This window comes from Colletotrichum chrysophilum (assembly GCF_026319265.1).
Source record: "Colletotrichum chrysophilum strain AFK26 chromosome Unknown scaffold_9, whole genome shotgun sequence".
Lineage (NCBI taxonomy): Eukaryota > Fungi > Ascomycota > Sordariomycetes > Glomerellales > Glomerellaceae > Colletotrichum > Colletotrichum chrysophilum.
The window spans coordinates 537,545-560,719 of NW_026517296.1; the positions used below are offsets into that span (position 1 = coordinate 537,545).

A 23,175-nucleotide genomic window follows, 5' to 3' on the forward strand; every position below is an offset into this window, starting at 1 on the left:
ATATGAGATAGATTGAATGGGATGTCTCCCACGTATGGGAACACGGAAAGACTAATCAAATTGATATCGCATTACCCTACCCTGCACTGCCTCCATGCCGGCCAGATGCTCACCAATGACTTCATCTCTCACCCTCGTCGCCTCTTCCATGCCCATAGGCCACTCTCCGACCTCCGTCATGATCCGATTGATGATCTCCTGCGGGACGTGATGACCTGCCCAGTCGATCTTTGCCGGTCCCTCCTCCACCCACCATTCGTGCTGTTGCGGCGGCACATTGCGCGTAGAGCAAATGCGGTAGTGGGGATCGACAAGATGCATCGTCAAGCAACGCCGGCGGCCCGGACGCGAGCGGTCCAGCAGCTCATACGCCTCTACACGGTGCTGCAAGGTGTTGGGATAAGCCACCAGTCGGCCATCGAGGGCGACGATGGTGCCGAGCTCCTGCAGCGCGTTGGGTTCCTCACTGTCGCTATGGAGTTGACCAGGATCAGCAAGACCATAGATCCCCGCGAGTGGTGCAAGATCTCTTCGCGTGTAGACATGTGCGTCTGCGTCTAGGTCTGCCTCGACCCGGAAAGAAATAGCACCAGATGTCTCGGTTGTGTTGACGCTGTCAAAATACACCAGCGAAGTTGCCACGATGTGCTCGTTCCCCATGCCATTGAGGCGCCAATCTGTGGGAGGTCTTCCTTTCATGATTAGCGATTGTAACCTTACAGGCTTCAGGAAATGTGTTTATAGTATTCTTCACTTACTGGACTGGATGTTCTGGTGTCAGTTCGACGGTTGATAGTTGAACAACAACTTGCAGACCTTGCTTGAGAAAATGATCCTTCAGCGAAACAGCGTAGAAGTGGTGGTCTGGCCCAGGTTCCAGCGGAGTGAGTCCCGGCACGAATTTCGTTAATGGTTTTCTTGGCATTCGGCCTCCCACAAGAGCTTTCCCAGTCTTTCCTTGCCTCCAGTCACCGTATGTGAAGGAAATGCCCGGCTCAGGGTGAAGCCAGTGTTTGAGGCGTTCATGTTTGACACGGACAGCCCAGGCCAGGCCAAGATCTTCCCAGTCTTCTTCAATGGTCGGAAGTCCGACTCGGGAGGTCATATTCAGCTGCAATGCGGGAGGCAGCTCCGGGATATTAAGATACTCTTCCACTTTTCTCTTCGCGTCTCTATACTCCTCAGTCGTTATATCCTTCTCGATCTTGTTCAGGCCGGCAGCCCAGTCTGGGAAAGGAGGCCACCAAACCACACCGAATGTTCTAATGCGACTGGGGCATCGCCCTCGGCTACGGTAGGCAAGAATATCATTCCAAGGCTGGATCGATAATGAGATGAACTTTTCGATGGTGCTGTAGAGGCTCTTGTGGGCCCCTGGGTGCAGGTTGTTAATGTATGAAGTGATCTTGACGTCTGGACACCTATCAGAATGTGTGTTGGCTTCAGAGAAGTCGACTTCACATGGAAGCCATTGGAAGCGGTCCGAAAAGCGTTCCGTATGAGTATCCCAGGAGTTGAGCCATTGGCGGCGATGGTTTCGCATATTCTCGCGCCCCTTCGCCGTGGTCAGGGGCTCAAGCAGTTGGCGACGGGCTGTTTCGCCTTTTCCAACGCTGTCGATGACATGTTCGAAATCGACCTGACCGCCCTGTGAAAGAACTTTGGTTTGGCCATATACCAAGGGAAACATGTTCGGGTCGACTCCAAACGGGCAATCGTGCCAGACTGACCCGGTTCGTAGCGTGAGTTGTTCCAAAAAAGAGGGCGAAAACAGCCCATCTGACTTGCATACCCGTGATGCCGTGTTGAGAACACATATATGTCCGCGCTCATCAGCATCCTTCGCCATGTCTTGAAGTTCGAGAAGACACCAGTCCCAGGCGAGAGGGCTCATCAACGTGCAAGCCAAAGCTTCTGCCCGCCACGACCCCACCTTGACATCATTAAACACGTCCTTGGACCAGCCCGGCTTGTCCGTAATGTCGTTGATAAGAGATATCATGGCTATTTCCCGGGCGGTCAGGCGATCTTGGGACCAATCGTTGAATCCATGAGCGAACCGCTCATCGTGGCTGCGCTCGATAGACACAGCTAGGGGGAATCCAGGGACATTCAAAGGCCCGTTGCCTGTGCTGTCAAATTCAACGCCGGATTCGCCATCGCCATACGCTTTGAGGTAATGGTCGCTTGCGCGGGTCTTTGCAGCTGACATGGCACCCAGGGCGGGTGGCAAACGAAGTGTGCTTTAGGTTGAGGTAGAGGTTGAAGTGGGCGGGATTGGCTCGTAGAAAAAAGCTGGGAATCGCCTGTTATTATGCCGAATATCAAGATGGTCTGTGCGTTGACAATTGCTTTCCAATCGTGACTTCGGCACTTTTGCCGGGGAGCATCCAGATTGATTACATGACGCAGATGTCAACCTAGGTACCCAACGCGAATTGGATGTGAGCAATGTACGATCCAATGGCTACGTTGAAATTCTTTAAAGTCCAGGCAAATTCAATTTAACATGACAAATTCGCAAATAATTACTAGCCACTATGGGTCTCTCGTTCTTAGAGGTCAATAGTGACGATAATATAATCAAACTAAACCCTAACCCCGCCTTCTCCTTAATCGTCATCCATGGATCGCAAGCCTACTGCTCAAGATTTCCACAACAAACAGAAGACCTCAGCAACTAGTATCGACACTATTCACACGATCCATGTGGTTCTTCACAGCATCAATGAGCCCTCGGTGGTTGTCAGGGTCCTCACTCTCGTACTCGCTAATCAAATTAGTCGCCTGATCTAAGATTTCCTGCACAGCAACAAAGTCATTCCCATGTTTCGCCATGAGATTGTCCTCCATCGTGTCGAACTTGACAGTGATATGTTTGTTAGCGGGAAGCCTTTGTGGACATCACAGACATACGACATTGAAGCAGAACGTACATCGATTCCTTCGTACTCCCTCCCGAGTGGTGACGTTTCCGTTTGGGTCTCAAAATCAACGCCCAAAGCTTTTGCAATCTCGTCACCATTGTTGGCAACGATGCCTACCATGTTGTCGGCCTTGCGCTCTCCATACACTCCCGAAATGGCCTCGCGAGCTCGGTCAAGGTCTGCCGTTGCTCCCTTTGACCTTGACCATTGCACCGAGTCGGTCACTTTCTTGATGACCTTATAGTAAAGAGTGTTGTATGCAGTCAAATCTTTGACGAGTGACGTAGGGTCAAGGTGCACTCTTTGAAATCCTGCATTATGCAGGTCTTCCGCAATGGTGGCAAGAGGGGTGTCGCGAGTGTAGGCGTCTGGGTCGATGGCGCCGGTATATCCATCGAGATCATCGTAAACACTATGGACAAACTCATTGAAGTTGCACGCTCTTCTGGAACCATCTCCCGGGTTACAATACGGTGCCAGCCACATGTCGTCGATGGTGAGCGTGCTGTCAGCAGCTACGGCGTCGTACTCCATGCGATATGCATAATAGACTATGCCCACGTGAGCTTGAGAACAGAATTTGTGGCCGAATCGAAGTAATGGTGACGTGAAGGAATCAGACTTACAGTAGAGCGCCTCGAAAGGCGCCGCATACACAGAGGCAAGGACTCTGATTGTGAACGAAAAGAAAAGAGCGAGTAAAGTGAACCGCATTTTGGATAAGGGAATGGACGGCACCAAGGCGCACCGAAAAGCAGAACAGATCCTGAATGTGACTTTTTCTGAGATTCAAAATGTCAACAGCTACGCCATCTGGGAGTCTGCAATCAATGGAGGGGTACACATGTTAAAGGAAATTCCGAGAATACATTACTCAACGTCTCGACCACAGTCCAATATCCAAAATAGACACTCAGCTCCGAGATGGACACTGGTGATAAAGCAAGGGAAATTACTTTCATGATACGATTCACCTCATGCGGTAGGTACTAGGCATCTGACTTCTCCAGAGTCACAACGTCTATCAGAAACGCTATCACAATAGCTGAGGCAGGACCACTCGAGAAGACATCATTGGTTGACAGGTGATCCTTCAGTGCCGTGTTCCGTTCCTGTCAGCTGTGAATTCAAACCATGGAAACACCAGATGCTCTATGTGCGTTGACTTCCATGGCTGAATGGCTCATTAGAAGCCTTTTGCAGCCGAGGCCCCCGAAATACCCTGTCTCGAGCACCTCCTTTTCGGCTCGCATCGAAGCAACCCTACAACCAAAGTCCCAAATGCTAGGTATCCAAGTGCGGGTAGTTTATTCGACATTTGAAGAAATCACAAAGGCTTGTTTTTTGGCTACGCCATTTCTGGCATTCAGCGCCGTGCTTACAGCCGCTGTTGGTCTCCATTGTTTAGGCAGCCTGACAATAAGGCTCAACTGGTGCGACCCTGACTGCAGATTAAAATGAGGTGATAGCGGAAACCCACCAGGACACTTGGGAGTTCGGCAAACCGGCTCATCGAGTGATGTCTGGACCGCATCGAATGCTTTTTGATGCTTTTGGGAAACCGTGATATAAGTCAACTTGGTATGAATAATGATGAGAACATGGAGCCGCGCATCGCATATCGGAGGCCATAATTAACGTTGGATATCGCTTCGCCGTTCAAGACACTCTCGCTTGTGCCATTCATCTCTGCATTTTTCTCTCGTAGCGCAGTCGCTCATTCCCATTTTCCATCAAGCTCATGATGTTGCTCACCAATCATGCCTCAGCCCATACGTGGCTTTGGATTCTATTTGTTCTAGCCTCTCTTTCTTTCGCGTCCATCATTCCATTCGAAGTCTCGCCCTCGCTGGTGAAGCACCGCTCTCCCTCTCTTGACAGTAATTCTCTCTCATCAAACACCACAAACTCTGAACTCGATGCGGCGCGCAAAATCGTTCAAAAGGCCATCGCGGAGGCTTCCAAGCTCAACAAAGCCCGTCTCGACCACCCTGCCAGAAATCGGTTAGACATCAGCCCTTGCCAGAACAGAACGAGTCAGCTAATCATTCTTAAAGCTACAAGCTCTCGCCTGAGAGCAGCGTTGGTGGCACTACCAGGAAAAGACAGAGTAGTACTGGCGACTCAGAATCTGTCTCGGCGCCCCCGTTGTTGAACATCACTGCAGAGATTGCCGCCGCTGCCGCTCTTGTGGCCGAGGCAGATGCATCGACCTCCAGCGGAAACAGCACCAAGCGTTCTGTTCAAAAGCGCGGCACTTTTTGGATGCCGGATATTTCCCACAGAGGCACTTCTCCTTGGGGTGACGATTCCAGCTACACGGTTCGTAGTCGAGATACCCCCGGTTCGCCAAGAGATCGCCAAGGCACTAACGAATGCCATCGCAGATCTTCCGCAATGTGATGGATTACGGAGCCAAGGGTGATGGTGTCACTGTAAGATTCCATGCCCTCCCAAACATGTCGCAATTTATACGTGAGCATGATGCTGAATAATTGCTAGGATGACACTGCGGCCATCAACAAAGCCATCAAGGACGGCAAGCGATGTGGAGAGGCCTGCAACGGCTCTACTACCAAGAACGCCATTGTCTACTTTCCTCCCGGGACGTATTTGGTTTCCAGTCCCATCATTGTCTACTTTGGCACTCAGATGATTGGCGATGTAAGTGTGATCGTTCTCAGTCCCAGCACACTGCGGCTAATACTTCAAATACAGGCCAACGACCGTCCAACCATCAAGGCGGCTGCCAGCTTTGTTGGTCTTGGGGTTCTTTCGACAGACGTGTACATGGGCGATGGTGCTGGGGCCGATGGTAAGGACAATGAGTGGTATGTCAATACGGCATCGTTCTACAGGCAGATTCGGAACTTCAAGATCGACGTCGCCTCAACTGACCCCAACGCCTACGTCTGCGCACTACACTACCAAGTCGCGCAAGCTACCAGCCTTCAGTTTGTTGAGCTAATTGCCAAGACTGGAACCACACAGCAGGGGTTATGTAGGTTCGCCCACCGGAATCAATGAGGAACCTGAGTCAATAACAGACCGGTAGATGCGGAGAATGGTAGCGGTGGCGTGCTGGCTGACATCACTTTCACTGGAGGAAACTTCGGCATCTGTAAGTTGACTCACGACATCGGAAATTTGGTCCCTTCTAGTAACCCGATTAACATCGTCGAAACAACAGATGCCGGAAGTCAGCAATTCACTGCCCAACGTCTGACTGTGAGTAATCAATCAAATTGAAGAACCAGACCGAGACTAAGACCTCTGTAGTTCAACGGCTGCAATACGGCAGTCCAGATCATCTGGGATTGGGGTTGGGTCTGGAAGGGCATCACCGTCACAGACTCGAGCACTGGTTTTCGTCTTGTCAACGATGGCGGTGACGGAAACGTTGGATCCGCCGCTTTCATGGATACCTCGTTCACGAACGTGAAGCAAGCCATCGTAGTTGCCCCGCCTTCTTCCACCCCTGCTACTGGATCGACAGGTCTTCTTCTCGACAACATCGGCTTCAGCGGTGTCAGTCAGGGAGTTGCAGATACGACTGGGAAGACTCTCCTTGACGGCTCTAGCAGCGTTTTGAGCTGGGTTTTGGGACCTATCTACAACGGCACCGAGCGCACATGGAGTTCAGGGTCTTCACACGAATGGATGGGTATTCTACCTTTGCTTGGCGAGAAGACCATAGACGGCCTGCCGAACCTGCCGTACTTCGATAAGGCGAAGCCTCAGTACGAAGGCCATTCTACCGGAGACTTCATTCATTTGAAAGACTACGCTAAAGGTGCGTCTCTCTTCACTAGAAGCCTGAGAAATATTGCTGATGTACTCACTTGTAGGTGATGGCTCCACCGACGATACTGCTGGTGTTCAAAACGCTTTCAACAGTGCAGGCGGCAAGATCATTTTCGCCGACGCTGGGGTTTATTTGTTGTCGGATACGGTCACCATCCCGGCTGGAACCAAGATTGTAGGTGAGACGTGGACACAGTTTGCGGCAACTGGATCAAAGTTTGGGGACTCTAGGTAAGAAGATGCTTATCCAGGACAAATTGCAGGGCTGACCGCGTCGTGAAGCAAGCCAATTCCTATGCTACGAGTTGGAAATATCGGAGACGTTGGATCAGTTGAGATGCAAGATCTCATGTTCACCACCGTCGGACCGACTCCTGGTGCTATCCTCGTTGAGTGGAACATCAACGCCGACAGCCAGGGATCTGCTGGACTGTGGGGTAAGTCAATTCGCGTCTCTCCTTTCTGATACACTATAGCTAACTTTTAGTTTCTGATAGACTGTCATGCTCGTCTGGGCGGAGCAACGGGCACGAAGCTGACGCCAGCTGAATGCCCTGCTCTCACTAGCGGCGCCGTGAATGATGACTGCAAGACTGCCGCACTCGTCATGCACGTCTCCAGGGGAGCATCGGGATATTTCGAGAACATGTGGTTATGGACCGCTGACCATATGGTTGAGTATGTGCCCTGCTCCATGATTTGTCAAGCACAGTCCGAAAGCTTACTATAATCCTCTAGTGACCCTGACTTAGTCAGTGACAAGAATGAAATGGTGAGATCAACAGTCTTTCTACAAGGATGCGCTCATTGGCTAACTTTCATCTTCTGGCAGACCATGGTCTCAGTTTATACGGCCCGAGGACTTCTCATCGAAAGCACAGAGGCCGTTTGGCTGTACGGTACCGCGTCTGAGCACGCCGTGTACTACCAGTACAACTTGTTTGGTGCCCAGAACGTTTTCGCTGGTCTTTTGCAAACGGAGTCCCCGTATTACCAGCCCATGCCAACTGCTCCAAGTCCGTACAAGGCCGAGGTCGGAGTCGTTCGCGGCGATCCCAAGTATGACTGCAGCGGTACCGACTTTGACGGTTGCGACTCGTCATGGGGCCTGCTTGTCAGCACTTCTCAAGATGTCTATATTGCTTCAGCAGGCATCTATTCGTGGTTTGATGACTATAGTCAAGATTGCAGTGAGTCCCTCCTTGATGGCAGTGTCCTGGCCAGGAGTCCTACTGACCATTCTTTCAGTTGATGTCCACACCTGTCAAAAGGTCCTGGTGAACTTCTCTGAAAACTATCATCGAGTTCGTCTCCAGCAGCTCATCACCATTGGCGCTCAATATTCCCTCGTCTCCGATGGCAAGGGTATCTTGGCCACGGACAATTTGGCAATTTCTGTTCATCCTGCCGTAAGTACATCCGAGCGCCAAATCTTGAAGCACGCTGACACATTGTGTTTCTTTCAGTGGTCACAAATTTCTTTATTTGATGCTACATCCGCAGGTGACGCCGACATTGACGTCGGCGATATCGCAGTCGACATGCCGCCCTGCAACGACCCGAATCATTGGGTGACATTGGATGATCTTTACGCAGCCATGGGGTCCTTTCCTGACTACTGCGTTGCTCTCTACGCAACTCAGATCCTGTACAGGATGGTGGATACTACCTTGGAAAAGTAAGGGCTTCGCCATTTTCCCCGCGACCAGCGTAATACTGACAGGATCTCACCAGCTATACTTCCGTCGATAACGGCTACGACAGTAAATTTGACTCTTACGTCAAGTATACCAAGGAAATGATCCCGACTCAACTCGATGAGTTCATGAACCTCGAAGACGGCGCCGGCAACAAGTACTTCACATGCACTTTTGCCGAGAACGGTCGCAATGAGACATCCCAGAAGTGCCCCTTTGGCAACTGGATCAACACATATGACGAATTTACCATCTACTACACTTTAGACGACGAGGCAGGCTTCTTCAATGAGCTGCAATCAACATACGGTATCATCCCCGCCTGGGTCAAGTTCAGTGAGAAGATCGACCAGGTGACGTGCACCGGCAGTGCGGCGACCTGCACGCGCACCAAATATGTCTACGAGGGTCGCCCATTACCTGCAGACAGCATTACGGTGGCGAACCCCAAAGACATCATCAGCCAGGCTCTCCCGGGCTTTACCAACCTTCGCTCCACCCTCGCCAGCATGTTCTTTCAGATGAAGCTCGGCATCTGGGACGGCGTCAACGATGAAGTCATCTCGGTGCTCAGTATTCCTGTGTCGCTCGCCCAACAGGCAGTCGAAAGCATGGCGCAGGTCGCAGTCATTGGAGAAGAGGCAGCTGAAGAGGAGAAGAAGGAACTCATCTTGACCATCTTGAGCGTTGTGTTTCTCGTCATCCCGTTTGCTGGCGAGGTCCTCGGTCCCGAACTCGATGCTACCATCCTGACGTTTGGGCGGATCATCGATCTTATTGGTGCTGGTGGGAATACCGCGTTAGCATTTTACGACATTGCGAAAGAGCCGACCTCCGCGCCGATGGAGATGTTGGGGCTCTTGATGGCAGGTGGCCTCGGGCGTGACTCCTCCGAGATGGGTAAGCTGGCTAAGGCGAGACGGGATATGACTGAAGTCGACCTTGGCAAGATCGGGACCATCTTCAAGAAGAACGATGATGTTATCCAGAACATCATTCACAAGTGCAGCAATCCGGTGGTTCATTAATAAATTATGATGTATGGTCGACTGGAGGACCAGGAAAGCGTCAGATACCTTAGTATTTATGATCCTGACTAGGTATCACAAAGCCTTTCAATCATACTCAATTGACTTTTGTGTGGAAATCCATAACGGTCCACCATGTTGCCACTGTTTCGTCAGTGTGCTTGAACGGAGCGGGGAAGTAAACCAATTTTCATTAAACTAGATAGAGACCATATTGAGCAATTGGTGGTTGCAGTCTGAGATCGATGGCCTTCAGAAACTTATGTAAGGGAAATAGGACAAAATAGCCCAAAGGGCTTCTTTCCAACTTGTTGACTCTAAGACGCGCACGCTTTCCGTTGTGCGTACCCGCCTGCGTTGAGTCTTCTTCCACGAAACGCCAGTCTGGGTTGTATCGCGTTGTGCGCTGGATGGCACCAAGGTATAATTGACTTGAACACCAACACATTCTGCAAAGATGTCTTTGCACAGTTGATGCTATGGATGTGAAAGCCTGAAAACATGATTTCGGTCAGTAAGGTAGTTGCGAATACAGTATTGGAATAAGTACGAACGAACCTGATGACTCTCTTGAGAGCATGTTCAATCATATTCAACATTCTTTGCCAGCCCTGCGTTTCTTTGCTTTTGCTTTGATAAAGGGTATATCCGGTACTTTATAGAATTCTTCCCGTCGGCTTGAGTAGGGCTCATGGACAGCTTGACGGGCCGCTTAAGCTCTCCGGATAGGGATGCCCCGCGCAAGCTATCCAGATCTAGCCGCTCAATGCCCGATAGAATCGATATCAGACCGAATCCCTTGTCCAAGGGGACTGTGTAAAATACTGCAATCATTATAAGGAAGATTAGGAGCAGAAATGGCTGGATTACCAAGACCAGGTAGAGCCAGGGAGATTTCCGTAGTGTTGACCGGTTGTAGATAACAATTGTCTGGTCATCTTCGTCGACGGGATAAATAATACCAGCCTCTTCAAGAGGAATGGTTCCGTTACTCGACAGCCAGCCTTCCGAACTTTTGTTGAATGTTTCAGGGTCGAAAGAGGTCGCTTGCTTTGATACGCTTGCTGACCACAGCATGGTAGCCACGGAGATTGACATGTATGGCATCATCCAATCAGACTCATTGCTTCGATAATGGTTCGTGGGAGGAGACGGGCAGAAGGTTCTCAGCATCTCGATCAAAACGCTCATGTACCACATTGGAAGTGCTGCATGTTGCCACTGAATTACCTGCTGCTTGGCCCACGGCAGGGTCTTATTATCACAAGAACCCTCGAGAAGTCGAAAGCCACCTCGGCTAACGGACCACGTACCCAAACATTGCTGTCGGTAGATATTGTAGGCGTGGATAAGTGGCGCGTTTTGCTTGCACGCTTTATGATTGCCCGGTGATAGACCAATATACTGCAATGATTGATTCGAATGGTCTTTTCTATCCGCCAAGGCGAGAAAGCACCCCGGTTCACCCATGAGTAAGTCTTGACGTTCAAAATACCAAGTCTTGTCGTTGAGTTTCATTTCTGTGCAGACTGACTCGAAGTCCTCTTCGGTGGCTGATTCGTTGAAGGTAGCGACGGTACCGAGCACAGGCGCAGTGATGTTCCAAGACTCATCAGGAGCAAGTAATTCCTGTATTTGAACGATGTAATCGGCAGGGAGAATGTCGAGTGATGCGGCGCTGAATTTGTCAAGTAATAGGATGTTGTAACCGTAAGCTTGCGGGGAAGTGGGCAGCCGAGGTTCAGAGAGATTTGCCGCTCGTTCAGTTGCATCTCGAAATGAGGCGGCCGCGTTGAAAAAAAAAAGAAACACCCTGTTTGATGTTGACATAGCTGGTGGTCTAAAAAGACCAAAGTACGTGCCGTGGGGAATGTAGTCGGTAGTATGAATCTTCATGCTGCTCTCGCCGCCTGTAAAGGTTTTGTACGCTACGCTGAGGCCGACGGGAAGGGCCAGCATAATAGCAAGGACCATGCGCCAGGCAAAGCTAAGCTTGGATGCCAGAGGTTTGTTGCGAAGAATCCCGTCGTAGTTCTGTAGCGTGGAACTTCCAACACGGGCTTCGAGAAGTAAAAACAATGTCGGCGTGACACCGGCTAGGCACTGGTTCATGATGCTGAGAAGAAACCCGATGACGATGAGCTGACGGTTATCGACACCCAGATACCATGAGATATGGCGGTTTGAGACTACCAAGATGGACAGCACCAGGCAAGCCAGAGCTACAAAGGCCATCGCAATTTCCATACTATGGAACATCTTCTTCCGAGATGGCTTGCCAAGCGGAGTATTTTTCGAGGGCTGTTCGGAAGGCGATTTGGGTGCTGTTGATGCCCCCGCGTGGCCGTTGACATTGGTCGGCAGCTCATACTGAGAGTCATTGTCTAGGGATGAATAACGACGAAATTTTTGAAGTAACCAAGTCATATTGAAGAGATGAAAAGGAAGTCAAATGTCAAATCACTCTCGTGGGATAAGACTGGGTCGCTGCATCATCCTTATGAAGGGCGAGCAACGTCCACAGTGCCTCGCATCTTGATTTTCGATGGAGGCAGCCCGCATGGATGTCGACACCCAAAGGAGTGGCTGCATTTAAGCGAATGGTGCACGCGATCGTTTACAAGAAACAGCTGAGGCGCATTTCTAAGGGTGTGCATGCCTGCATGCCACTTCTCGACGCTCAATGGCCAGCCTGATCGCAGTCGTCCGCTGATGCTACCATTTCCAATTAAAAAAGCAAACAAAGCTTTATTTATTGTATAAGGTTAAATCAAACTGAAGGGGCCTTGCTAGGGCTGTGAGAGGCCTGGAAATGGAAGATGCGTCATTGCTACGCCGCTGTGCAGCAGGGACACGTCGCGGTGGAGGGCAGAAAATGTGACATTGATCAAAGCATGGCTCATCAATTAATACTAAGGATACATTATTCTACAGTTCATCATGGTCGTCGAGTGAACTCAGTCAGCTTGGGGGTTTGCAGGTCCAGTTCTCAACATCCTTCGACCCATGCGGCCCTGAACCTCCAAACGAATTCACCAACGGGTACTTGCAATGCCTGCGTTGGAAATCAATACCCAAACCCGCAGTGTCATTCACAAACTTCGTCCCCTTAATCGTCTCCGGACCAACCCCGTTCTCGACCCAGTTCACCACAGCAGCAAGGATATTGTGCTCCGCGTCAAAAGGCAAATTATCATTCATCGCCGCCGCGCCGCCGCCCTGACCGACAACCCACGCCCCCGGGCCCGCCGTGCAGTGGAACATGCCCGAGATGCGGAAGTAGCGCACGAACTCGTCCATGCCCTTGTTATCCAGCCCCATGCCCTTCGCCAGGCGGTCGTAGAAGATTGGCGTGTGCAGGCTCGTGATCTGGTTGTCCTGCGTGCCGTGGTACATCAGCAGCTTGCCACCGAGCGCCTTGAACTTTGACAAATCGCTCGGGTTCGTGCGGATGCGGCCCGGGTTCTTCTTGTCCGCGTCGATGCCGTCCGGGTCCAGCTTGTACGTCGCCGGGTCCCACTTGGGGTCGTTCTTGACGGCGAAGCGGAACCAGTTCTCGGACAGCGCGAAGGGCTTGCCGGCGTACAGCCCGTCGGCCGACACCTTCTCGCTGCCGGGGTTCATGCCCGGCCAGAAGAGCGTGCCGTTGGGGTAGTTGGTCGGCGCGAAGATCTTGCGGACGATCTCGACCTGCGGCGCTGTGAGGCAGCCCTGGCCCTTGTCCTTGGTGTCGTCCTTGCACTGGATCTTGGACGGGTCGAAGTGGCAGCGGGACGGGTCCTCGATGATGCCGTCCTCGGCGCCGTCGATGGTGTCGCACTGTTTGAGGACCTCGTCGTGGATGGTCGTCTTCCAGACGGTGGCGTTGATGAAGTCCTTGGAGTCGGCGGCGCCGGTCAGCGGGAAGAAGCCGGCACGCCAGGAGTAGAGGTTGTTGAAGTCGACGGCGGGGGCGCCGGCGACGATGCCGTCAAAGTCTTCGGGGAACATGTCCGCGGCCTGGATGCCCTGGCGGCCGCCGAGGGAGCAGCCCAGGTAGTAGGACTTCTTGGCGCCGCTCTTGTAGAGGGTTTGCACGAGCTGCTTGCCGGCCTCGACGCCCACGTGGAGCCTGTGTCTTGATTAGCTTACAAGCTATGAGGAGGGTGGATCAAAACGTACGCTCGGAATGAGAAGTCCGTCACGACCTCGTCGTTGTTGAGGAACTGCACGCCCGAGGTGCCGTCGTGGCCGTTGTTGGTGCCCACGGCCGCGAAGCCGTTGGCAGTTGCGTATGCGAGATCCTCATAGTGCACACCTGAACATACGGTCAGTCAACTGAAGGCTTCATATCTCACTCTTAACCACTTACATCCGTCCAGACCTCCGCCACCCACAGTCACCATGCGACCATTCCACTTCTCAGGCAGCCAGATCTCCGTCACAACCTCAGACTTGGCCGACGTGGTAAGATTCATGGCAATTCGGCACAAATTCGCCCTGACAACCTGGCTCGCGCGTCCGCAGTTCGCATTCTGCTCGGGGAAGGTGAGATTCGTGCCCGAAGCCACGAACGTCTGCACTCTGACCGTCGAGTTGGTCACGATCGTCTTTGGCGTGAGAGCGAGGCAGTCATCCTGTACTGTCGCGAATGCCGGCGCGGCGAGCGCCGCGGCGGCGACGAGGGCCTTGAGCATATTTGGTTCCGTTCCAAGGAGTGATGGTTGTCGACGACTAGCGGTTCACCTCTCTCGTCCTGCGGGTGCTGAACAGTAAGTATTTGACTCAAGAAAGCGGAGGGACGGAGGACGTGTCCGCTAATGAACAGCGGTGTGGTCTATTAAACTCGACAATGCTAGTCCGAGCTCATGTGAGGGGTACCCGGTCACGGGCGGGGTAGCTTGAAGGGACGAGGACGGCCGGACTTCGTCCCATGATTGATGTTATAGCCCGAACATCGGGCAGTCCTTGAGACCATGAGACTTGAAGCCAATTTGAGACGACAAGTAGGTCCGAGACATTACTAAGAGATTTCTTGATGTGCGATAAGAAAGCCAAGCAGCATGGTATCGATCGATTGTGTGGCCTTGCCCTTTGTCGTAGGAACATGTCAAAAGCTTCACCGTTAAGCTAAAGCCGGGGTGTTTGTTTGTGGAGGACGCTAATTTCCATGGGGTTCTTGGGGTAAGGTGACTGAAGATCGCAGCGGAGGTGGATGCACTGGGGTTTAGCGCCATTGGCTAGGTTCATCCCTGCATGCAGCTCATGTTTCCCATGAGGAACGGCACTCGAAAAAGCCGAAGGCTGGGTGTGAGCAGGTTGAAGAATGTCTTTGGTCCCTGAAACGAATCGGACCAATCAGTAATCGGCGCGCCGAAACAGGGTCGAATTGTGCAGTAAGTTTTGCACGCGATGTTTGGACCTCTCTGTTGCGCGATAACGGATTGCCACTCGTTTGGATGTTCACCTGTCTTTCGCAAATGAAAATGCCCTGGCGCTCAGGTCCTCGAGGCTGATGTCTCAGTCGCCGGCGACCAGAGACAGGATAGCTGTCACAAGACGACAGCTGTTTTGGCTCTGCTTCAGTCGGCCGGTCAGTTTGAGGCTTGCATGCAGATGCAGCTCGTCTGCGCCGTTGGCGTTTTGTCTCTATGCCTAGGTCAATGTGAAGACGGCATTATAGAGATTATGGTGATCTAGGTGGTTCAAGGAACTGAGGCGATGTGCAGGGAAGTGACTTTGCATTCAGAATTGCGAGAAGTGCCGTGTTGCCGAGTGTGAGTGCCAGTCGCTTTTTTACCGGCATACATCCGGGACCCACTCCTCCGTCCCGGCACCGCGAGCCGGAGCCGACTCCGGCAGTTAGCACCGTACTTGAATAATGAACTTCGAAGCGGTAGCCGGAGCAGATCACACATTCTTGGCTGTTCAGACCGAGGCTTCTTTCACGTTTCTGAGTTTCTTTGAAACCGCAATTATGCGAGCAATTCAAACGGAATTGTACATCTGAGTTTTAACCACCAAATTGAAATCGCCGAATTGCAGTGCTGTCATACTGATCTGGAGTCCCATGTTTCTCGAGAGCCATGAATTAAGGTCAAATTAATACGTAAAAAACTCAACTCTTGGGTGGGCCCTATACAGACAACGCTACTCGACTTTCCGTACCTACTCATGAAATGGTTTCAGGAACAGCTTCCCGGCTGTGGGATGTGGAATGAAGTTGAAGTTCGGGGAGCAGGACGAGACAAGATGCATCTTAGGCCTATTTCTCCCGGATCCCTCCCAATAGTACATCAGTTCATCGCGGAGCTCCGACTTGTCCTTCACATCATGCGTGATCTCGGGATCCTCATAGCCCAGGATCCATTCACAAAAGGCGGTCGAATCAGACCCCAAGAGCGGATCGTGGCAATAGCTGAGCTTCCAGTCTCGCTTCTGCAAAGTAATCGTCTTCAGCCTCGGACAATGGGCGGCGAGGAACTGGCACACCTCTCCCATCTGAGGCCTCATGCGCCACTCCAGTCCGACGTGCTCAATTCTTTCGAGAAATGACTCCTCAAGGGCCATCAACGTGAAGATCCCCGTTTCCCAGCTGTCGAGGTGGAACAGGGTCTTGCCGAAATCTGCCCAGTAGACCCCGGACAGCGGCGGATGCTCTGCAATGCAGTGTCCTCTGTCGTAGACCTTGTGGAGTAAGGACCAGGACTCTCTGTTGGTAAAGCCTGCGCGACACTCGGGCGGCGACTCGCTGATGCGGGTGAAGAATGGATCCCTCGCTTTTGCCTCATCTTCCTCGTATCCGTAGAAGCAGTTCTTCTTGGCATACCATACGCATGGTGAGGCCGTGAGTGCTTCGATCCATATCATCTCTCGAAGCTCGGGCGGCAACTTCGAAAAGCAGGTGGACGTAGTCAATGTCGACATGTTGGGTATATAAATGCTGAAACTAGATGACAAGACGCGAGTTTGGAGATGCTAGTTTTCTCGAGGGTTGAAAAAGCGATGAGTAGGATGGAGGTATGTGGCTACCTCGGAACCAGTTTTGTTGTGTGAATTCATGGACCTTGACGGACAGTTCCAGGATTCGAACTTAGACAACCGACGACGGAGATGTCTGCCCCTGACTTCACTGAACCGCCATCTCCCGATCAACATCAACCCAGCTCTTCAAGCTGTTGGTATTCACAAACTCGCTCCGGTCAAGCCGCGACAACGCCCTGGTGAAATCGCGCATGTACTCCGCAGCGCGTCGCGCAGGCCGCTCGTGGGCTTCAAAGGGGCAGTTGAGCAGCGTCACCGCCACATCCCGCACCTTGTACGTCTACCACGCCCAAATATTAGCTTTCATCCATCAAGGTGCTGGGTTTCACTTACCAGATACAGCCCATTCGGCTCGAGGTAGACATACGGGATGCTGTGCAACAAGTGCAGCAGCTGCCGACAAATGTCCTCCCTCTCAGCCCAGTTCGCCTTCAACGCAGCCGCCACATCTTCACCCGCCATCGCGGCGTTCGGCCCGATCGCACTCTCCTGCAGCACCACGTCAATCTGCTCGAGCAGTATGCTCTGCAGCCACAGATGCGTGACATGCAAATTCGCCCTCATAATGTCCGCCTGGCCCTGGACGATCCTCGAATGGTCCACCGGCCGGCTCTGCATGTCCGCGGCAGGGCTGTCGTAGCTCGACACCGCAGTCTGGCTGTCCCCGCCGCACGGCGTGACGGGCGCCTCGTAGCTGTCCGCGGACGCCCACTGGCGCATCGGCCCCGGCGCGTCGTCGAGCATGTAGCGCAGCTCGGCGAGCAGGTCGCGCAGGCGGGCGAGGCGGACGGCGGCGCCGCGGCGGAGCTCGCACTCGCAGCCGACGGTGGTCATGGCCTCACGGAGGCCCTTGAGGAAGACGCGGGAGTGGAGGTTGTAGGCGCTGGTGAGGGTGAGCTGCGGCGGCCGCGGCGGGTCTTGGGCGCCGGAGGGTGTGCCGGGGGAGATCAGGGGCGGGACGGAGGGCACGATGCGCGTTTCGAAGATTTGCTCGTCGTCGACGGCGAGGGGCATCAGGGCTTCGAAGTTGACTTCGCGGAGGTCGTTGGGGTGGAAGTAGGTCAGGTGTTCTGAGCGGCCGCTTTGGACTTTGGTGTGTCTGGGGATGTTAGCTGTGTTAGTATGAGAGTGACTGGAGAAGATACATACGCCCAGGCGTAGAAAAGTAACCAAAAGGCCTTCTTTCTGAGTTGTGTCTCGATGCAGTTGAGTCCGTCGTAGTCTGAGATGCGATGAAGTCCGAGTAGCCTCCCGAGCTGCATGAACTCGATATCAAACATCCTACTTCTATTTGCTTGCCCCGTCTGAAAGCACGCTACTGAGAGCACATACGAGACGGCCCATTTTCGTGAGTTAATCTGATCAAAATACGTCGCATCTCTCAGTCGCGTAGCCATCTCAGCACAGCAGTTGATGAACGCAGTGCGCGTCTCAAAGCGGATGCCTACTTCAGGATCAACGGCCCGGTACACCCTAAACCGCGACGGCAGCAGCCCGACAGTGAGAGCCACGAGACTCATCAGCAGCGCAAAGAAGTCACGGTCCGTGAGGTCGCGGTTGCTGGCGAGGTCGTGGCGGAAGGTCGGCCGGTGGACGACGGGCACCAAGGGGTAGACCAGGTCGAGGTAGTCGGCCATCATGATGTTGATGAGCGCTCTGGAGCAGACCTCGTCTGTCGGAAACCCCTGGCCGGATATCGACGGCGAGTCGGTGTGGGCTGCTGCGATTACTGCGCGAGGTGACGGGCCGTTGAGGACTGCATGCGAGGTCTCATATGGCGATCTAGCCTGCGACACCCTCGGAAGACGAGGTCCATCATCAGCAGGCAAGACTAGGACCGGCTCATGGGTCAACGACCGCGAGACTGGTCTTTCTGCTGGTATCTGTGCCGGTGTCTCAGTCTCGTTTGCCGGCTCGACGTCACTCTTATCCGACATTGAAGCGAGCCTCTTCCTACAAGGATGTAAGTACACATTGCATGCGCAGAAATTTGTAACATCAATCCCTCCCCCTCAAATCCTTCCCCCATGCTATGTTCTTTACCCCAGATCAGATCGGCTCACCTTCGCTTCGGACCCCTCGGCCTCGTGGGCACAAGGAAACTGCACGAGATCCCGAGCCGGATGCAATCGCGGCACTGCGCCCCGGGACTCTGCGCACCCTCTTCAAAGTGGCATTTCCTCCTGCGGGCCCGACACGCATCGCAGGCCCTGCTAGCCAAGCTCGCCCTGCTGCTCGGACCGACTACCGCTACCACGGCGGCGGCAGCCGGCGTCTCGGGCGTCTTGCTGCTGTCACTTCTCCTCCTCCTCCGCGCTGTAGATGACACTGACGTTGATCGACGCATGCTGTAAGTCACCGGCGACCCATCGTGGGGGTGGGAATCATGGGGTATGAAACCCGAGAGCGTGGTTCGTTGCTTCGGCGAAATGGGCGGCGATATTTTTTGAGGGGGAGAAATAGCAAGTTTGGTTTTCTTGGGGTTGAAGAATGCGGAGAATTGGGGGCCTTTTTAGTGCTTTTGCTAGTTTTTTCTTCTTCTTTCTTCTCCAAACTAACCCCCCGGCGATTATTTCCGGGGTCCCCAGTTACTTAGCTCGGATTTCCACTTTGTTGGTCACTTGACATGGGATGGTGGTCTTTGTGGAGAGGATCGGGTGATGGGAGGGAGGGGCCTTGTTGGGGGAGAATCGGACGGTTTCCGAAGTGGCTTGAGTCGAGTGCGGAAAGGGGTGTTTGTGATGGCGGAAATAGATACTTCCACAGCTGGGCAAATTACGGATGCCAATTGGGAATTCCATAACGTGAAGTTTGAACAGAATTTTCTTTGTCTAATTCGTCATGGGTTCATTACAATGTACAGTCATTCCACCAAGCGCCTTCGCATGATGTCTAATTTCTCAAGTGATGCCCCCGTCTAAGCACGCAGACCGCTCCATCTCCTCGTCTTCTCTACAGAAATAGACGACTCCAAGAACTCGCCACGACTGCTCGTGCCCACCAGGATACCGTACTTGCCCGCATCGCTGCGCCAGCAGTCCTCCATCTCGGCCCAGTAGCTCGTCGCGCGCAGGAGATCCAGCGTAACCTCCGCCGTGGCGCTCGCGCCCGCCTCGAGGGTGACCTTGGCGAAGCCCTTGAGCTCCTTGGCCGGGCGCGTGATGGTGTCGCGGATGGAGCTCGTGAGCGGCGTCGGCGCCGCGGGGGTGACGTAGACCTGCACGACCTCGGCGCCCGCGCGGGAGCCGGTGTTGGTGACCTTGACGCGGACGGTGACGCTCTTGTCTGCGTCTTGCGAGACGGAGAGGTCGGAGACGGAGAAGGTGGTGTACGAGAGGCCGTGGCCGAAGGGGAAGAGGGGCGTGATGTCGAGGGTATCGTACCAGCGGTAGCCGACGTAGACGTCTTCGCTGTAGAGCACGCGGCCGTTGTCGGAGCGGAAGTTGAGGGCGGCGGGGTTGTCCTGGACGCGGCGGGGCATCGTGAGAGGGAGCTTTCCGGCCTGCGTGATGGTTTATTAGTGCCTGCATCTTGACTGTTGATAAAGGAGAGATGGCTTACCGGGTTGACTTCTCCGAAGAGCACGTCGGCAATGCCGTTTCCGCACTCATTACCGCCGAACCAAGCTTGAACGACCGCGCCGGCCTGATCAATCCAAGGCATGGCAACAGGCGTGCCGCTCTGGATGACTACAGCAGTGTTGGGGTTGGCAGCAACAACGGCCGCGATCAAATCGTCAGTGCCAGGGGGCAAGGCCATGTGAGTACGGTCGAAGCCCTCAGACTCCCACTCGCCGCTGAGACCAGCGCAGATGACGACCTGGTCAACGCTCTTGGCGACGTCGACGGCCTCCTGGATCGCGGTCTTGGGCTCCAGTCTCGGGCATCCGGCGAAGCGCACACCGCCCTGGCCGAAGTCGACCGTGCCGGAGGGCTTGATCTTGCTGGTGGCTGAGCAGCCGAAGCGCACGAGCACGCGGTAGTCCTTTCCGGCTTCCAGGTGCATGCGTCCCGTCTCCTCAACGGTACCGCAGCCGAGGAAGCTATTGCCCAGGCGCTGGTTCTCGACGTTGGAGACGACTAGCTTGCCGTCGATGTACAGCTCGCCGGTCCCGTGGACAGATAGACCGAAATCCCACTCGCCAGATCGCTCAGGGGTGAGGATTCCCTCCGTCTCGGCCCACCAGAGGGGGTTGAGCTCGGCGTTCTCATAGTCGACGAACCAGATGTTGGCGTCGTCGAGGACGCGCTCCTCGAGCGCCTTGCGGGCATCAGCGGCGCCGTTGGCAGCGGGAGGGTCATTGTAGATGCGCAGGACGAAGCCCTTCTGCTTGCCGTCCGGCGTGCGCAGGTTCTTGCCGAGGAGAGGCAGGGACTGGTGACCGTACGCGCCCTGGGAGAAGACGACGTCGCTGGCGAGGCCCTTGATACCCTCCAAGGGGGTGACCGTCTTGTAGGCTCTGAGACCGGCGCTGCCACCACCGCAGTACGTGGCAATGGTGGCGTTGGGGCCGATGACGGCAACCTTCTTGGTCTTGTCGAAGGGCAGGATGTTTCTCTCATTCTTCAGGAGAACCAGAGATTTGGCCGCTGCCTCGCGCAGCAGGGCGATGTGCTCGGGGGTGTTGGCCTCGGTTTCGGGGGCATTAGGCGGGATCTTGGTGTTCTCCAGGCCGTGCTTGACGAGCTTCAAGATGTTGCGCACGGCGGAGTCCAGCACGGACTTCTTGACCTTATTCGCGGTGACCGCGTGGGCGAGGGTCTCGCCACGCCAGCGGGTCGGGCCAGGCATCTCGAGGTCGAGACCGGCGTTGATGGCCTCGGATGTGCTGTAGGTGCCGTACCAGTCACTCATCACCAGGCCGTCCCATTTCCAGTCGTCGCGCAGGACGTCCTGCAGGATGTGCTTGTTCTCGGCGGCGTGGTGGCCGTTGAGCTGGCTGTAGGAGGTCATGATGGCCCGCGGCTTGCCCATCTCGATGGCGATCATGAAGGGAAGCAGGTAGATTTCTCTCATGGCGCGCTCTGTAACGATGGCGTTCACGGCCATACGCTCACTCTCCATGTCGTTGCAGACGTAGTGCTTGAGGGTGGCAGAGACGCCAGACTCTTGCACTCCGTTCACATAGTGGCCGGCGAGAACACCCGAGAGGACAGGGTCTTCAGAGTAGGACTCGAAGCCGCGACCGCCGAGCGGGCTGCGCTGGATGTTGACCGTAGGCCCGAGGAGGACGTGGGCGCCCTTTGCGTGGGCTTCATCTGATAGCAGGCCTCCGAGGCGCTTGACGAGTTCTGTGTCGAATGTCGCGCCGATGGCCGTGCCGCAGGGAAGGCATGCGGAGGGAGTGCTGTCGAAGAAGTGAGTGCCGCGCACGCCGTTGGGGCCGTCGGAGAGGCGGATCGGGTTGATGCCCAGACGCTCAATGGTTTGTGTATGCCACCATCCGTTGCCTGAAGTATGGTTAAGATTTGATCTGAGCAAAACTTATCAAAGATACTTACCAGCTGTGAGGGCCACCTTCTCCTCCAGAGTGAGCTGCTCGAGCAGCGCTTCGACATCCATCGTGACGTTCTGCTGGTGGGAGGTCTCTGAAAGAGTTCGGATGAGGGACAGAACAGATGAGAGCTTCGGATCAAACTCAAGGGAACGCGAGTAGAGAAACACTGCTGGGAGAAAAAAGGGAAATGCGCAATTCGATCGACACTCTTCTTTATTCCTGGAGCACGCGGGGAGCTCTCCAGACCCGTCGCAACCGCGGGGTTCCCGGCCCACACATGGAGGGCATCAATTGAGCTCCGACAAGCATGACGTATTTTCACTTGCAGCAATGTTGCAACGAGGAGACAACTGGGTCCTTTATCCTGCGTGTCCACCTTGTCCGAGGCCGTCGCGTGGGAAGTGAGCCGACGCGACGGGTCACGATGGCAGCAAAGTGTTTGAAGAGTGAAGAGGCGGAGAAATACGAGTCGGTCAGGAATCCGACCAAGATCCCTTCGGCATGTGGACTAGCTGCACGGACCATTATCCAGTCCTAGTGTCAATAGTCAATTCGCCAAAAGGGAAGCCAAAAGGGAAGCCAAAAGCGCATTTCTCCGCCTCAGTCTTCCGTCTTCAACTCCCGACTACTAACATCGTTATTCCCACCATCACGATACACCTAACTGACTCAATTCTCCGCCTCCAGATCATGCTTTGTTGCTCCCGCTCTCTGGCAACAACACGAATCGATTCCCACTTTGTATCATCTGCCATGTGGGTCGTATGGGCCCCCGCGGATGCTATCCTGGAGGCGCGCTTCTTCTCCATGGGGGGCGCAACATTAGACAAGTCTGGCCCCATGGGCCATGCACCATGCGTGTGAGCCGAGTTCTTCGTTCCGGACGAACACGCGACGACCGGGGCATCGGAATAGGGGACTCCACTCCTTCTTTTTTTCTCGGTTTACCGTGACCGTGCTCCTGAACTGATTCTTTTGCCTTGCTTTCCACGTGGAGGAGAAAAGAGTTTGGTATATAGACCTGGCCTGTCCCCGGTGACAGACTGTTGGTGATGCATCCCGGTGTCACGGTCCTCACAGGCTCTCGTCCGAGTCCAGACAATTCAACAACGACCTCATAGCCAGGCCACACTACCTAATCTGTGAAGCTTGTTCTCCCCTACCCCCTTTCTTTGTTGTCAAAGTTGCCCGCGACTCTC

General features: G+C 54.0%; 9 protein-coding genes across 9 annotated transcripts; 2 read left to right on the plus strand and 7 right to left on the minus strand.

Moving 5' to 3' along the window:
- Positions 1-51: 51 nt before the first annotated feature.
- On the minus strand, positions 52-699 carry COL26b_002009 (uncharacterized protein; the record flags this gene model as incomplete). The annotated part of the gene is made up of 1 exon (XM_053174943.1): positions 52-699. One exon carries the CDS (start codon positions 697-699, stop codon positions 52-54), a length of 648 nt encoding a protein of 215 aa, XP_053041238.1.
- A 55-nt stretch (positions 700-754) lies between these two features.
- On the minus strand, positions 755-2,212 carry COL26b_002010 (uncharacterized protein; the record flags this gene model as incomplete). Its single annotated transcript, XM_053174944.1, has 1 exon — positions 755-2,212. The coding sequence occupies one exon, from the start codon at positions 2,210-2,212 to the stop codon at positions 755-757; it is 1,458 nt and encodes a 485-aa protein (XP_053041239.1).
- Positions 2,213-2,673: 461 nt separating this feature from the next.
- Positions 2,674-3,461, minus strand: COL26b_002011 (uncharacterized protein; the record flags this gene model as incomplete). Its single annotated transcript, XM_053174945.1, has 2 exons — positions 2,674-2,862; positions 2,937-3,461. The coding sequence occupies 2 exons, from the start codon at positions 3,459-3,461 to the stop codon at positions 2,674-2,676; spliced, it is 714 nt and encodes a 237-aa protein (XP_053041240.1).
- Positions 3,462-5,302: 1,841 nt separating this feature from the next.
- COL26b_002012 (uncharacterized protein) lies at positions 5,303-9,456 on the plus strand (the record flags this gene model as incomplete). The annotated part of the gene is made up of 12 exons (XM_053174946.1): positions 5,303-5,362; positions 5,430-5,591; positions 5,646-5,928; positions 5,983-6,048; positions 6,118-6,155; positions 6,207-6,720; positions 6,776-6,962; positions 7,014-7,168; positions 7,577-7,921; positions 7,980-8,140; positions 8,198-8,409; positions 8,466-9,456. 12 exons carry the CDS (start codon positions 5,303-5,305, stop codon positions 9,454-9,456), a joined length of 3,174 nt encoding a protein of 1,057 aa, XP_053041241.1.
- Positions 9,457-12,417: 2,961 nt separating this feature from the next.
- Positions 12,418-14,132, minus strand: COL26b_002013 (uncharacterized protein; the record flags this gene model as incomplete). Its single annotated transcript, XM_053174947.1, has 3 exons — positions 12,418-13,567; positions 13,618-13,753; positions 13,808-14,132. The coding sequence occupies 3 exons, from the start codon at positions 14,130-14,132 to the stop codon at positions 12,418-12,420; spliced, it is 1,611 nt and encodes a 536-aa protein (XP_053041242.1).
- Positions 14,133-15,603: 1,471 nt separating this feature from the next.
- COL26b_002014 (uncharacterized protein) lies at positions 15,604-16,362 on the minus strand (the record flags this gene model as incomplete). The annotated part of the gene is made up of 1 exon (XM_053174948.1): positions 15,604-16,362. The coding sequence occupies one exon, from the start codon at positions 16,360-16,362 to the stop codon at positions 15,604-15,606; it is 759 nt and encodes a 252-aa protein (XP_053041243.1).
- Positions 16,363-16,564: 202 nt separating this feature from the next.
- On the minus strand, positions 16,565-18,116 carry COL26b_002015 (uncharacterized protein; the record flags this gene model as incomplete). The annotated part of the gene is made up of 3 exons (XM_053174949.1): positions 16,565-16,759; positions 16,813-17,578; positions 17,629-18,116. 3 exons carry the CDS (start codon positions 18,114-18,116, stop codon positions 16,565-16,567), a joined length of 1,449 nt encoding a protein of 482 aa, XP_053041244.1.
- A 1-nt stretch (position 18,117) lies between these two features.
- On the plus strand, positions 18,118-18,833 carry COL26b_002016 (uncharacterized protein; the record flags this gene model as incomplete). The annotated part of the gene is made up of 3 exons (XM_053174950.1): positions 18,118-18,442; positions 18,528-18,649; positions 18,687-18,833. 3 exons carry the CDS (start codon positions 18,118-18,120, stop codon positions 18,831-18,833), a joined length of 594 nt encoding a protein of 197 aa, XP_053041245.1.
- A 563-nt stretch (positions 18,834-19,396) lies between these two features.
- Positions 19,397-22,041, minus strand: COL26b_002017 (uncharacterized protein; the record flags this gene model as incomplete). Its single annotated transcript, XM_053174951.1, has 3 exons — positions 19,397-19,981; positions 20,041-21,929; positions 21,981-22,041. The coding sequence occupies 3 exons, from the start codon at positions 22,039-22,041 to the stop codon at positions 19,397-19,399; spliced, it is 2,535 nt and encodes an 844-aa protein (XP_053041246.1).
- Positions 22,042-23,175: the final 1,134 nt, after the last annotated feature.